At 42.9% G+C, this 15,116-nt stretch overlaps 1 protein-coding gene across 1 annotated transcript in view; it reads right to left on the bottom strand.

The window, feature by feature from the left end:
- sptbn5 (spectrin, beta, non-erythrocytic 5) overlaps nt 1-13,485 on the bottom strand; it is a 41,830-nt gene extending 28,345 nt beyond the window's left edge. Inside the window, exons 1-16 of the mRNA XM_070920368.1 lie at nt 13,372-13,485; nt 9,085-9,252; nt 8,437-8,553; nt 7,886-8,043; nt 7,552-7,780; nt 4,577-4,663; nt 4,364-4,471; nt 3,842-3,926; nt 3,438-3,571; nt 2,886-3,106; nt 2,371-2,509; nt 1,718-1,852; nt 1,405-1,493; nt 1,122-1,275; nt 771-974; nt 461-667 (exon numbers count right to left, since the gene is read on the bottom strand). Of these exons, the coding sequence (XP_070776469.1) occupies nt 461-667; nt 771-974; nt 1,122-1,275; nt 1,405-1,493; nt 1,718-1,852; nt 2,371-2,509; nt 2,886-3,106; nt 3,438-3,571; nt 3,842-3,926; nt 4,364-4,471; nt 4,577-4,663; nt 7,552-7,780; nt 7,886-8,043; nt 8,437-8,553; nt 9,085-9,252; nt 13,372-13,485 (2,349 nt within the window). The remainder of the gene's footprint in view (nt 1-460; nt 668-770; nt 975-1,121; nt 1,276-1,404; nt 1,494-1,717; nt 1,853-2,370; nt 2,510-2,885; nt 3,107-3,437; nt 3,572-3,841; nt 3,927-4,363; nt 4,472-4,576; nt 4,664-7,551; nt 7,781-7,885; nt 8,044-8,436; nt 8,554-9,084; nt 9,253-13,371) is intronic.
- Nucleotides 13,486-15,116: the final 1,631 nt, after the last annotated feature.

A 15,116-nucleotide genomic window follows, 5' to 3' on the forward strand; every position in this document is an offset into this window, starting at 1 on the left:
ACTTAAAGAGTAAGTCAACACCAGGCTGAACAGCAGTCTTTCTCTGGCTGAAAGTTTCAAGTCCGTTTCACTTCTGAATTCTGAATTCTGACTTGTTATGTGTTAAAATAGAGTGCAGGTGGCAGACATGACTTTGAACGTCTATCAGCTGATTATCAAACAGCAGCAGCAGGTGGTGGAGATGCTGTGGCAGAGACACTAAAGAGCCGTGTGAAATATGAAATATGCCCAATTGTAAAGGAGTGGAGACCACGCCCAACTGGGTTTGGACCCTTTGTTGCACCTGTAACCACCCCCAATAGTGATGTCATATTGTACTGACACACCCTGGAGTACACTTTTACATCACTGCAGCAAGGTGAGTAGTTAAACCACTGAAGGTCAGCATGCGGTTCTGTTCATACGACACGTTTGTCTCTCGGCTACAGACACCGAGAGTCTGATTTGAGTCTGCACTCACAGTCAGTACTGTTAGCTGCGCTGCGCTCCTCGCCTGCTCCGACAGTCTCTTTATCTCGGAGGCGTAGGCCGCCATCTCCTTCTCCAGCCGCAGGTGCCGCTGCAGCAACGCCGCCGTGCTCGACTCATCCTTCCCATGATCCTCGCTGATCAGCAGCGGCTTCCTGTCACCCAGCCAGGAGTTGGCCTCCGCCACATCTGCAAAGTACTGAACAGAGGAAAAGCAGTTGGATGTGTTGTCTAAGCTCCGTTTGGTTTTTTCTTCCTGTTCATTGCTCTTTCCTTCCCTGTCTGATGAAAGTGTTTCCTACCTGTTTTATGGCGGCGGCCGCCTGCAGTCTGTTGCGGCGTCCCGTCGCCTCGTCGGTCAGGTGGCTCCGCTGCTTCTTCAGGGTACGGATCCACTTCTGGATGGCTCGCTGGTTGACCTGGCTCTGTTTGGACAGCAGCTCCTGACCTCGACCCAGAACTCCCTGGTACAGAGATTCCTGGGCCTGGAGCTCCGCCTCCAGAACCTGACAGAATGTAATCACAGTAATTGATTAAATTGATTACCACAATACAAATCAAGAGGAAATAATCTGCATCCATCCGTTTGTGTTAGGATCCTTTCAGCAGATGAAGTCTAGATAAATCATCAGTCAGGTGTGTGTGTGGCCCACCTTGTGTTTGTGTTGGCTCAGTTGGATGTGGTTGAGGTCTCGTCCGAGTCCGGCCGTCTGCAGCCTCAACCAGCGTTCATAGAGCCAGGCCTCCAACTCCTCACAGTCGTAGAAGAACTCAAACAGCCTCAGCTGACCCTCTAACTGTCTCCTCCTGCGGGGAGAGGAGAGAGGGAGGGAGGTGAGAGGAGACAGACAGACAGACAGACAGACAGACAGACAGACAGGTGGAGGTGTACAGCAGTAATGTATAATGCTAGAAAAAGAGGAAACAGACGAAAACCTGCTGCTGCTGAGAGAAACCAGAGATCTGTACTGAGTGTCGAGAGCTCTCACTCTGCTCTGAATCTGCTGGCCGTCTCTCACCTTCACCTGAGAGGAAGACAAAGAGACATTACAGGACAGCTCACGTCCTCCTAAAACTTCATCTGACAGCAGAGGTGGAAGAAGTACTATGTTACAAGTGAATGTCAAAATGTACAAAATAACTAGTGACTAAAGCTGGCAAATACATGTAGTGAAGTATAAAGTACAATATTTCCCTCTCAGAGGTAGTGAAGTATAAAGTATGACGTGCAGGATGATCAGTATCGTACCTTCAGCGCTGTGCTGCTGATGGAGGTGATGGTTTCACCGTGAGCTGAGATCTGAGCCTCCAGGAGATCCTGTTTCTGAAGGAGAGACTCCACCTCCGCCAGCTGTCTCCCCAGTTCACAGGAACTGGCCTGAGACTGGAGAGGGAGGGGGGGGGGCAAGCTTTCAAACTACAGACCTGTAAATTGTATTCATATTATCACATAAATTTTGATATATTTGACAAATTGTTTCTTTTTTTCTTGTTTTCATATTTCATATTCTTTGACAACATAATCTAACTCAAGGTCCACTTACTAGCATTTTCGGGAGCTTGAAGCCTGTGAGATGTGGTTGAAAAAGCTCATAAATAATAATAATAATAATAATGGCTCTTCTATTTCCAAGAATGAATTTTCACTCTCAACTGTGTAAATATTATTTGATGTTAGTTGTAGAAATAGTCGTATACATAGATGAAATGTGTCACTGACTGGACAGCATAGACGTTTCTACTGTTTCATTTTTTTGTTGTTTTTATATTTTTTTATTCTGCCTCCGTCTCAGTATTTTCCACTGATACAAAAACTGAGAGTCTTATTTTGCACTGGCATACTGAGTTTCCTCCTTAATGACCAAATGAAGTCTAAAGTATTGTCATTTTGTGAAAACTCACCTGCAGTTCTTTCAGTTCCTGGGAGACGAGCTCGATGTCTCGGAGGACGCTGAGATTTTCAACTACATTTCCCAGCAGCCCCCTCTGATCTTGGAGCTGCTGCAGTAGGTCCTTCCATCGATGGCTGATGTTCTCCTCTCTTACAAACACACACAAAAATATATAAGTACATGCAGTTTTATTTTCATGGCCGCTGTTTAAAGACAGAAACTGAGATGATGAACTTTTCTTGCTTTAGAGAGAAATATAAACTTAACATAAACACAACGTCACTTCTAGTAAACAGGACCTGTGATGTGTTTAGTTCTGTTGCTATGACGATGACACCTCACTCTATTTTTATGTCTTCAATGAACATAATAAACATCAGAACTAACTTATCTTTAACTTCAGTCATCTGCCTCCCAGCTGGGCCTGACTAAACCTAAGTCTAGTCCAGTGTCACACTGCTGGGCCTGTAACTCATCCCTCACTCCTCCAGCTCATGGAGGCAATAGGAGGTGACTTTCTCTCACCTCCTGCTGATCTGCTCCTTGCTGTGGTAGTTTCCTCTCTCGATGTTCTTAGCCATGTCTCTCAGGGCGGTGAAGCGCGGCTCTCTGGCCAGAGCGTCGGTGGCCAGGGCCTCCAGACGCCGGCCGGCCGCCTGAGCCTCCTCCAGGGTGGAGAGACCTCGGACGTCCTGCCTCCGGATCAGACGCAGCGTGTCCTCCAGATACCCCTCCCTCAGTGCTGCCTGACAAACCAAAACAAAACGACTGTTGGTTGAATCTTGCATTCGCACAGATCCAGCTATCCTTGCTTCTATATGTTTTACATTCAGAGGTTTAAAGAGCACCATGTAGGCAATTCCACTGTTTTTACTTTGCACCGCTTGAACATTAAACTAATGTCAGGCCAGTAACGCCAAAAAGAAATAACACGCAGAAACTACAAGATGTACTTCATTTCTATGCTACTGAAGCTCCAGCTCACTTACAGTCAAACAGTAAGACAAAGGAAATCTTCAGAGGTAAGAAAAACAAACATGTATAGAAGCAGAACTGTTTTGTGACACGTGTCGTTACCTTCCTCTCAAACTTCTGGGCGAGCTGCTCCAGGTTCTCCAGGCGAAGCAGCGCCTCCTGCAGAGCTCGCTCTCGCTCATGCTCAGCTCTCTCCAGCAAAACCCAACTCTTCTCTATGTCACTCAGGGTTTTACCTTCACACACACACATACACACACACACACACACAGACTGAATCATATCACATGCTTGTTTCCTGTAATAACAATCTTTTTAGTCCAGAAGCACAAAAACACAGTTTCCATTTGGTTTTAGCAGGAATACCACAGAGCAGTTAAATATTATAACAATATAACAAACTGTGAATGCTTGTGAATGTAATATATATATATATATATATATATATATATATATATATGTAGTGTATCTGTGTGTGTGGTGTGTGGGGGGGGGGGGTTAAATACCCTCTGGAGGATTGTAAGCCCATTGGTTGTTGGCTGCCAGCTGAGTCTTCAGACTGAACAGATGAGCTTCAATCGCCCCACGCTCCTGAAGGCAACAGAGACGGACACAAACATACAAAACAAATGTGTTTGTATCAGACAAAAACAAAACTCGATATTTACTCCAAGAAAATAACAGCACATCACAGCGAGACTGACCTCAACAGAGAGATGACAGCTTGAGTCAGTGACTTTCTGCTCCACCTGTATCTCAACTCATCATAAACTTTTTTTCAGTGCCCTGGATTATAGTGTAATATATATATATATATATATATATATATATATATATATATATATAGTAATAATAAAACTAATTAAATGCTTAGACTGAAAAGTCCGTTGTTTTTTTAGCCACACAGTTTCAGAGGCTAAAAGAAGGACAGGATGCTCTGAACAAGAGGCCCAGACGGGACAAAGTGAGATTTGACCTGTAGGCTGAGCAGGTGAAGGAGATTCTGGATTCTTACGATGTGGTCTCACCTGGTATTTGGGAGGTTTCTCCACAGTTCTGTAGGTCTTGAAAGCCATCATCAGCTTCTGCATCTCCCTCACAGAGTTTGGGAACCGTCTGTCATTCAGCTGCACCACCTTCAGTCAGTCAATCAGTCAGACAGACAGACAACAATCAATCAATCATCAATCAGTCTGTCTGTCTGTCAACAAGTTACATGAAAATACTGTTGTTTTTGTTACCTTGGTTTTGATCCAGTGAAGCAGATCTGAGACCATTCTCTCATACTGGACCTTCATGTCATCCAGCTCCATCAGCATCCCGACTATCTGAGGAGAACATTTGGGAAACAGAGAGGAAACGTGTGAATTACTCTGCTGCCTCAGTGGTGCAGATCCATCCTTGAGGAGCCTCACAAGTTATTTTAGAGGGTTTTCAGAAGTTATCATCTATTGAGACAAGGAACTCAGAAGTGAAACCAGTTTAAAAGTTTCAGATTTACACGACTTCACATACAAACACACTAAACAACAGACAGGATGCTGCAGAGACACAGAACACACCTTGTGGGGGGATCTGGTGGAAGATTCTCTCCTGTACTGCATCTTCACCCACTGAACACTGAGACTTCCTCCCACTGACATACTTGTTAACTGTGTGCATACACACCTATAGCACATTACCCATCTAAACACCTGGAACACACCTGGAACACACCTGGAACACACCTGGAACACACCTGGACACAACCTGGACACTTTTCACCTCCTGTTAATCAAAGGAAACACTTCTATGCACCTGAACAGTGCTTTGACCCCCCTGCTGCGCTCAGTACATACAACATGTGACACAGGTAAACATGGATACACCTGGTACACCTGGCACTTACAGTGTACCACCCAGGAAATCACTATAAATATCCTTGAACACAACAGGTGCAGCTCTTCCTTAAAATATATAACTGAGGAAATCACTAGAGGTGCTTCTGGATAACTTCATCATACCTGAAAGACACCTGGACACACCTGGTGTATACAGTATAACCACCCACATCTGAAGCACACCTAGTACACCTGTGTTAACTCCAATTTAAGCATTTTAAGTCTTTATTGAAACCTTTACAAACCTGGAACACACCTGGAGATTCTTATAAATACCCTAGAGCACACCTGAGTCACACCTGGCACACCTGTTACCACCAATTTGGACCTGAAAAGCCTTTGTCCAAACCTCTACCTACCCACAATGCACCTGGACATACCTAGAATCACCGACCACAGATAACCTTGTAGGCTGCTACATGAAGATATGTACCCACATACCTGTGATACACCTGAACCTACCTGGTGCAAGTAAACCATCGTTATGTGATCCCAGGTAAATCACTGGACATACCTGGATTACCTGGTGTATTAGCATATACAGCCAGCATTGCTTGAACTCTGACTTTCTTTTGGCAACTCAAGTGAATTAAACACCTGGTAAATGAAGGTTCTTCTTCACATTGATGCTAAAATCATGTTCTGTAAATCTAAGTTTGCTGTAAGGCCCGATACGAACAGACATACTGATGTAGCTTATCTTATCCAACAGTATACATCGTCTTCATCTTTTTACACCACAGCAAACATCTGGACCAGACCAGAGCCGAATCCTTACCAAAACAAACTAAGATGCAGGAGGAATAATAACCACACCTCGCCAGCACGCTGACGGCTGTGGTTGTTGTGTGAATGTGAAGCTGAGACGCAGCATCTGTACTCAGTCACTCTTCACTCGGATCAAAGAAACACCCTCAGCTTTGCAATCTCTCGAAACAAAAACAACAACTCTGTACGCTTAGCAACCAACAGAGATAACTGACAACAACAATCAAATAAACAATAAAATCAAATGCCTCCACAGTCCACAGTGAACCAGACCAGAACTCTTCCGTCGGTCCGTCTCCTCTCTTTCAGCAGGTAAAGGTGAGCAGCTTCAGTCTTTAGTTCAATGTCTCTGTGAATGACTCGCTGTGTTTCTGCTGCTGCGTCTCAGTGTGTGATCTGATCTGATTGGCTTAGTGTCTGCAGCCCCACCCACAATCACCTGCACAGGATAGAAAGGCTCCATGGTCACCTGACCAACTAACATGAAACATCACTACCATCTTAATAATTCAATGATCTCATTCTGCAAATAATTTGTTTGATATAAAGATGGGTAACTGTCAATATTATTTCTTTCTATTCTTTACTGTCTTTACGTGGGTATTTATTTATTATATTCTGTAGTTACAACTTACTTGTTGCTGTGCTCGTCTCTTACACACGTGACAAATACAAAAACATATTTTACGGCAGCTATTTCTAGACTACTGCTGTGTTTTAACTGAAGTCCCACAGTGTTGTTGTGAACAGTGGGTTCTGTGTGCTGTAGCTCTGTCAGCAGGTGTCAGTCCTGAATCTAATCCAGCAGTAATCCACACTGAGTGGCAGGCAGGAGGTGGATCCTGGTGGATTAGAGAAAGTCTGTGAGCCAGACCGCAGGCTGCTGCTGCAGTTTCTTCTTCTTCTACTACTACTACACTAAGCTCCTGTTTATATTTCTGAACTTTTTTAACATAGTAAGTAGTTCATCAAAACTGTAAGACACAGTCAAATAAAAACTACATTTTCCAAACGTCAATTTTGAGTACTTTTATATGATATCCTGCTCTTATTATTGTTGATAACTCATCCTGCACTCGAGGATGTAAATGTATCCAATGAAATGTGATTTGCGGTGATCAGTTGATCCTGAACATCGTATAAAACTCATCATTAGCTTGTGGGTTGTAGTAGCTAGCAGAGCAGTATCACAGGTCAGAAGTGAGCGTTTGGATCTCAGCTGGAAAAAACACCTCCTGGTCTAATCTGTGGTAAAAGTCCAGAAGCTCACTCTGCTATTTCACTGGGACCTGGGTCAGTGAATGAGTTGAATTCTTACCTATTATTAATCACCAGAACATTAGGAGGTCAGCATAATAAATAAATAAATATCAATACTCAAGGAAGTACCTCAAAATGGTACTCAAGTACAGCACCTGAGTAAATGTACTTAGTTACATTCCGACGGTGTGATGTGTGTTTATTTGTCTCTTCTTCTTTAGTGTCTGAAGCCTGTTGTCACCTGTCCTTTAAAGGTAATGTATGTGGGTTATAGTGGTTCAGTGCTGCCCCCTGGTGCTGGTTCAGACCTTAGCGAGTCTCTTCTGGATGGTCTGTCCCTGCTTCATCTTGGAGAAGTAGTGGTAGTACAGGGACACGTAGGTCATGATGGACTTCTCGTCTGGGTGAGGGACCACCATGTCCTCCACCTCCAGCAGCTGCATGATTCCGAACTCCCGCTCCGCCAGAGAGAAGGCGTGCTCCAGGTTACGGCGGGGGTCGTCGCCATGGAGACGGTGGTAGTCAAAAAGGTCAGGCCTGGGAGGGAGGGACAGAGGATGGAGCAGATTGGATGGAGAGTAGGAAAAAGGTGTGTGTGTGTGTGTGTGTGTGTGTGTGTGTGTGTGTGTGTGTGTGTGTTACCGGTGCACATGGATGAGGGCGTTGAAGGCGAGTCCGCTCCTCCAGCTGGACGAGAAGTCGTGCACGTCGACGCCATCGTAACCCGCCGTTTTCCTCTGACACCAGATCAGCAGAGCCTCCTTTGCTGAGCGATGAGCCACGCTGCCTCCGCCCCCCGCCTAAGGAGGGGGGGTGGAAAGGAAGAGACAGAGTAAGTGGAGAAGATAAAGATGATGACAAGAGAAGGAGAAGGAAAGGAATGGAAAGAGACAGAAAAGCAGAGGAAAGGAAAAGATGGAAAGAAGGAAACAGGAGGAGGAGGGAAGGAAAGGAGAGGAGGAGAGGAGGAGGGATGGGAAAGAGGAGAGAGGGGAGAGGACAGCAGCAGAGAGGAGAGAGAGGAGGTTGAGAAGAGGAGGTTTAGAAGAGGAGGAGGAGATGGACAAGACACAGAAAGGAGAGAAGGAGAAAAGAAAGAAGGAATAGGTTTTGAAATGAACATCTTCATATTTTCACAGGTGAACTACAAAGACTATAAAGCTAGACTGAAGGTTGCGGGTTTGATTCCCTACCTCGTCCAGGTTGATGGGTCCAATCTGGAACCTGAGGATGATGATCCACAGCAGACCCAGGATCAGCGTACGGTCCCCATCCACAACATTCTCTGGACCGATCAGATCCACCCGAATCTGACAGGAAAGACAGTGACTGGTTTGTGTAGAGGAAAGTCTTAGACTGTGTGGGGACGATGTGGACTCACAGGATCAGACCTACAGTTTATGGAGCTCCTGCAAACAGACTTTAATACCATCACCTTAAATATTTAGGGGACTCAATTTTGAGACAAAATAACAGCTGTAATGCACAAGCATAAACACCAGATGGAGCCAAATACAATGCACTAAATACAGATGTATGAAAGACCCAAAGACTTTACTTACGTTCCAACAACATAATGCAAACTAATTCTCAGCCGGTTTTCAGTCTGTAGTGTGTTCACAAAAGTCAGTATGGAGACTAAACAACGACCGATCTTTGAAGGACATCTGCTGGCGCACATATTGAATCATTTTCTTTCACAATAAAACAGTAAAGTATTTTGATTTCTTGTACACCGACTGAAAAATGTTAAAGTGCAAGGAGAAAAGGATATGAGGTGGACAGGGACAGCACTTTACCTCAGTCTTTAGGACTCTGAATGACAGGGACAGGTGAGCTACCTTGGTTTTGAGAAAGCTGATGGCGATGCTGTTGTTCTCCAGACAGTGGACTCTCAGTTTGCGGCGGCTGGGCGGAGGCAGCGTCTCTCTGGAGATGAGCTCCAACAGACGAATCAGAGCGACTCCGGTCTTCAGCTCCGTGTAGACATCAGTCAGCTCCACGTTCTCCTGCAGGAGGTGAAGACTGTTAAAGGCTGACAGCTGTTCTTTCACTCTGTGATGTCCAGTCCTCCACAGAAGGAGGACAGTAGATTTTGTCCCCCATCACTTACTTTGAAAACACACTACAAAGGCATCTCTTAATGTCCACTATGAATGATTACAGCAAGAAATCCCATTTCAATGTTAAAATGGGCACCTGTTATCCTTTAAGTAGGAATCTGAACACAGGACTTTTACTTGTGATGGAGTATTTTTACATTAATATATTAGTACTTAAGTAAAGGTTTTGAATACTTCTTCCACCTCTGCATATTGTTACATAAGTTTTTAAAATGTGAGGAAACATGTTTACAGCTCTGTGACTGGCAGGAAGTTCAATGTGAAAATCATCCTGAGAGTCGAGGGCTTCTCCCCCCTGAAGTGTGTTAGATAACGTCCCCGTCCAGCCTGGTTCAGGACATCCTGGTTATCTACAGGTCAGGTAACATCTTAAAGCTAAGAGCAGCTCGTTAAGTGGACAAATTCCTACACATAAGAGGAGTGTCGGTGCTAACTTCATCCTCATAAGTGTTTATTCTTCTAAGACTAGATCCCAGTGGAGTTACAGCTCCTTGGTCAGACCAAGAGTCCATCGTGTGTTGCTGCAGCAGGACAAGTGTAAATGTAAATTTTGTCGTTTGTTATTTTCTTTTGTATTATTATTATTATTAGTATTATTATTATTATTATTATCATTAAGGCATGGACAGTTGGGGTTTATTACAATGACTATTATTTGTATGTTGATTTGTTATATCCAAAACAAAAAGAGAATAAAGAAAACAGCAAAAGTACATGTGGACGTTTGTTGTTAGCATCATTCTTGTTGGAGTTTTAATCTCCATCATGTTGTTTCCATCCTGTTCGTCTGTCAGCAGGAAACCTTTAATGGATGTTCATGAGGTTTAGTGGGCACATTGGGCGCGATTAGATTTTGGATTTCTGCCATGAGACAATTAGATGTAAAAACAGACGTTGAGTGATGTGTTTGGGTGTAACACTGAGCTGTAGGATTTCTAGGAATTGTGTTTTCTTGATAGCGTGTGTGTTTATGCAGTGAATGTGGAAGCTGAGATATCTGAACAGCCTTTAATAGAATCACCTTGGTTTGATTTCCTGTGGCCATGAAGATAACACTGTTACTGAGAGTTCATCACTTCTGGCACAAAATGACACCATAGGAAAACCATCTTTAACCCCATGACAATAGAAATAAACATGGAATATATCAAAGCACCAATTATTCCCATTCATGACTAATCTATCGATTACTTCTTTATTGATAGTTTGGTCTATAAAACATTAGAAATGGAGATAAATGTCAAGCATGCCAAAGGTGAAATCTTCAAATAGCTCCTTTTGTCCGACCAACAGTCCAAAACCAAACAGCATAATGTTCTAATGTCAAATAAGACGGAGAAACCAGAAAATATTCTCCTCTTAAAAAAAATGATGTATATGATTAGACGATTACACAATCTTTTGTCAATTGATAGATAGGCCTTTAATTGGATTATCAATTACTAATTATTAATTACAGTACTTTATATACTGTTAGGTACTTAAAACTATGACAATACATCATATTTTAAAATCATGTTTTACAGGTAAAATCAAAATCTGTGAATCTCAGAAACTGATAATTAGCTGTCAGTAGACTTTGTGGTGCAAATCATTATTTGTCTTGTGTTTGAAATACGTAAGTAAAGTACAAGTACATCATATTTTACTTTAGTACAGTATCTGAGCAACAAAGTTGACGTCCGTGACTGACATATAATTAATATATTTTTTATTGAAGTTTCATATGTAAACTATGTCAGTATACCAACTGAAATAACAAAACATTATTTTGCTGTAAGCTAACGGTAGGTTAGCAAGGTCAAACCATTTGAGCTCCTCTCGGTTAGCGCTAGCTTACCTAGCCTCTAGCCTCTAGCCAAAAAGTCGGTAGAAATATTGGATCCAAAGCTTGATTTCGCCCCGGGTATACATGCATCACTCCTGGGAGACTTGAGGACACCAGCGGAACAACAACCATGACTTTAAAGATGCAACCTGCTGCTGGATAACATCTAATAATCACGTTTCGATGAATCCGCCACGGTTCGCGTTGGGGACACTATGAAATGTCGTAGTACACACCACGGTTCCGCTATCGATTAAATCCAAACATTTCAGTCATTCAGATTTCCATAAAACTCGTTACAGGAGGAGCGAAAGAAAATGAGATTCACTGGAGGAAAGAAATCTTCTTAGCGTCTTCTAAGGCGGGAAAAGGCGATGTCCGGTGAGTGTATCGTGACAGACACTGATGTACTCCTACTGACGGAGGTTGACTTCAATTAGACGCCATACAAACACGGTACATTCAAACATGGCGCGGGGATTCTTCCTCATCGCCTGACTGGAGTTCTGCTCAGCAGCAGTGCGCTCAGTGCTGCCACCGGTGGCCGGAATATATATTACCATAATACTGATTAAGATGGTAGCATCAAAATATTGGTGGACACATACGTTTTTGTCTGTTTTTCCCCCGTTTCCACTATTGACTTTTGCAGTGTTTAATTATATTAATTTGATCTATTTTAAAAACGTATTGTAAATGAATACATTATAAAAACCAAAGTAAAAATTATGATAAATAGAACATTCATTAAACCTTTCATTATTTCTTTAAAGTACTCTTTTTTGTGTTTCCATTAACACATCTTTAAATTAAGGAAAGCCAGCCTTAAGTTAAAAGTAAATGTGTGGATGGAAACAGTGACAGAGTGAGAGCTCTGCATTTTTCCCTCCCCGCTGCCATCCTGCAGAAATTCCAGAAAAATTCTGGGAATGAAGAGCAGCAGCAGGCCTCAGTGTTCAGCCAACAGCTGGCAACCAGTTATCAGAGAAAACACATGAAATCAAACACAGAACTACGTGAAACCACTGGAATCTGTTAAACAGGGAACAGGACAAGAAACAGAGCAACAACACAGCTGATGGTGAAACTATGTCAGTTATCATGACTGATGATTAGTGTGTGTTTGTGTTACCAGCTGATAGACTGCAGTTAACAGCTGCTTATCAGACAGGAACTTGACAGATAACAGGAGGAAAAACACTGACATCATCCCAAAACCCAAACAAATCCTCTGTCGTATGAAACGCTGTCAGAAACCTCCAGGAGCTTCCTCTCTAACACAAACGTTCTCATTTGTTTGATCCATAAAGAGTTTTATGTCAATCAACTAATCAATTAGTTGACTTATCGCTTAGTTAATTAATATTACAGTACCAGTACTACGACACTCTAGAAATACTCCATTACAAGTAAAAGTCCTGTTAACTATATGTATAAATTCAATAATCTATTATTGGATTATTGTTACTGATCCATGTGATGTTCTAGCTGTCTGAGGTCAAACTAATTTGAACTCTTTAATATCCAGTTTGGTGGTTTAATCTATAAAAATGCAACATATTTTATAAGGTGAAACTGCTGCCGTTTTCAAATCATCCCTTCAGTTTCATATGAATCTCCTGTTTCAGTTACATTAAACAACTTCAGTTTGTGAAGTGTCTTCAGTTCAGTCCTGCAGGTTCAGTTTGTTTCCATGCCGGCGCTCTGACTGAGTGTTTGTTGTTGAATCAGTCTGCAGACACATGCAGGCAGCTTCATGAGTAATATTATGACTGTAACCACGTCTGTGTTGCTCCGTCAGGACCAGCAGAGTCCTGGAGTCTTTTTCAGTTTGGGCTCTTTTGTACTTGAGTACTTGAGTATTTCCATTTTATGCCTCTTTCTACTTCTACTGCACCACATCTCAGAGGGAAATATTGTACTTTTTACTGCACTGCATTTGTCTGACGTCTGTAGTTACTTTATAGATTACACGTCTTCATCCTCTTCCTGTCCAGTCAAAACCATGTATGTATCTCCAGATGTTTGTGATAAACCATGTATCTCCAGATGTTTGTGATAAACCATGTATCTCCAGATGTTTGTGATAAACCATGTATCTCCAGATCTGGTGATTTTGAGTGTTTGTGTTCCTCTATGAGTTGAGAACATTCTCATGTCCTCTCTTCCTGTCTCACCCCGTTCTTGGAGAAGACGCTGTTCATCCACTTGGTGAAGGTTTTCTTCTGGACCGCCATCCTCTGCTCCTGCAGCTCCCTGACTCGCCCCGCCCCATCCTCCTCGCCCTCCATCCTGATTGGCCGGAAGCACACAGAGAAAAGTTTCCAAGATGGTTCAGAATGATCAATGTCAGCTTTACTTCCACAGGTAAGAACCCTCAAAGACTAAAATTAGACCTATTTCTAACCCGTCAGTAAAAGATAAATTGCACATAAATACAAGTAAAGCAAAATAAAACACTCTGAAGTATCAAGAATATTGTGACGTTTAAAAAGTTTGAAAGCGAATTTGCAAAATATGTATGTGTAAAGAAAGCATGTAGAGTTCTTTCTGTGATCGGCTCAGAGACACGACAGACGAGACTACATGTTGGACCTCGACCAATCAGAGGTCTCCATCTTTTACCACCTGTGTGACGAACAGAGGTGATGGTAGGCAGACAGGAAGGTAGCTGCGTCTCACACACTGAAGCTCAGGTTTTAATTTATGTGGGGTTTGGACAGCCATGTGACCGTCAGCTGATTGGTTTTCCTTTATGCTGACAGGAGCAGTTACACCTTCAGTACAACACTGCTGTAAACATTCCTCAGCTGTCATAAAGGAAACACTTGTATAAGTATAAATATATACAGCACCAGACACACCTTCTCATTCAGTGCTTTTTCTTTATTTGTATTATTTCCTACGTTGTAGATTCATATTGAAGACATCAGAACTATGAAGGAACACATATGGAATTATGTAGTAAACAAAAAAGTGTTAAACAAAGCAGAATATGTTTTATATTTTAGGTTCTTCAAAGCAGCCACCTTTTGCTTTGATGACAGCTTTGCACACTCTTGGCATTCTCTCATCAGCTTCATGAGGCAGTCACCTGGTTTTCCAACAGTCTTGAAGGAGTTCCCAGAGGTGCTGAGCACTTGTTGGCTGCTTTGCCTTCACTCTGCGGTCCAACTCATCCCAAACCATCTCCATTGGGTTTAGGTCGGTGATTGTGGGGGCCAGGTCATCTGACGCAGCACTCCATCACTCTCCTTCTTGGTAAAATAGCCCTTAGATAGCCTGGAGGTGTGTCCGCAAACCAGCTGGGATGGCATGTTGCTGCAGAATGCTGTGGTAGCCATGCTGGTTAAGTGTGCCTTGAATTTTGAATAAATCACCGACAGTGTCACCAGCAAAGCCCCCCCACACCATGACACCTCCTCCTCCATGCTTCACAGTGGGAACCACACATGTAGAAACCATCCGCTCACCTTTTCTACGTCTCACAAAGACATGACGGGTGGAACCAAAAATCTCAAATTTGGACTCATCAGACCAAAGTACAGATTTCCACTGGTCTAATGTCCATTCCTTGTGTTTCTTGGCCCGAGCAATTCTCTTCCTCTTGTTGTTCTTCCTCAGTAGTGGCTTCTTTGCAGCAATTCGACCATAAAGGCCTGATTCACGCAGTCTCCTCTGAACGGTTGACGTTGAGATGTGTCTGCTACTTGAACTCTGTGAAGCATTTATGTGGGCTCTAATCTGAGGTGCTGTTAATTTGCGGTTTCTGAGGCTGGTAATTCTAACGAACTCATCCTCTGCAGCAGAGGTAACTCTTGGTCTTCCTTTCCTGGGACGGTGCTCATGAGAGCCACTTTCATCATAGTGTTTGATGGTTTTCGCTGCACTTGAGGATACATTCAAAGTTCTTGACATTTTC

The sequence above is a fragment of the Enoplosus armatus genome, chromosome 15 (assembly GCF_043641665.1).
Source record: "Enoplosus armatus isolate fEnoArm2 chromosome 15, fEnoArm2.hap1, whole genome shotgun sequence".
In the NCBI taxonomy this organism is placed as follows: Eukaryota; Metazoa; Chordata; class Actinopteri; order Centrarchiformes; family Enoplosidae; genus Enoplosus; species Enoplosus armatus.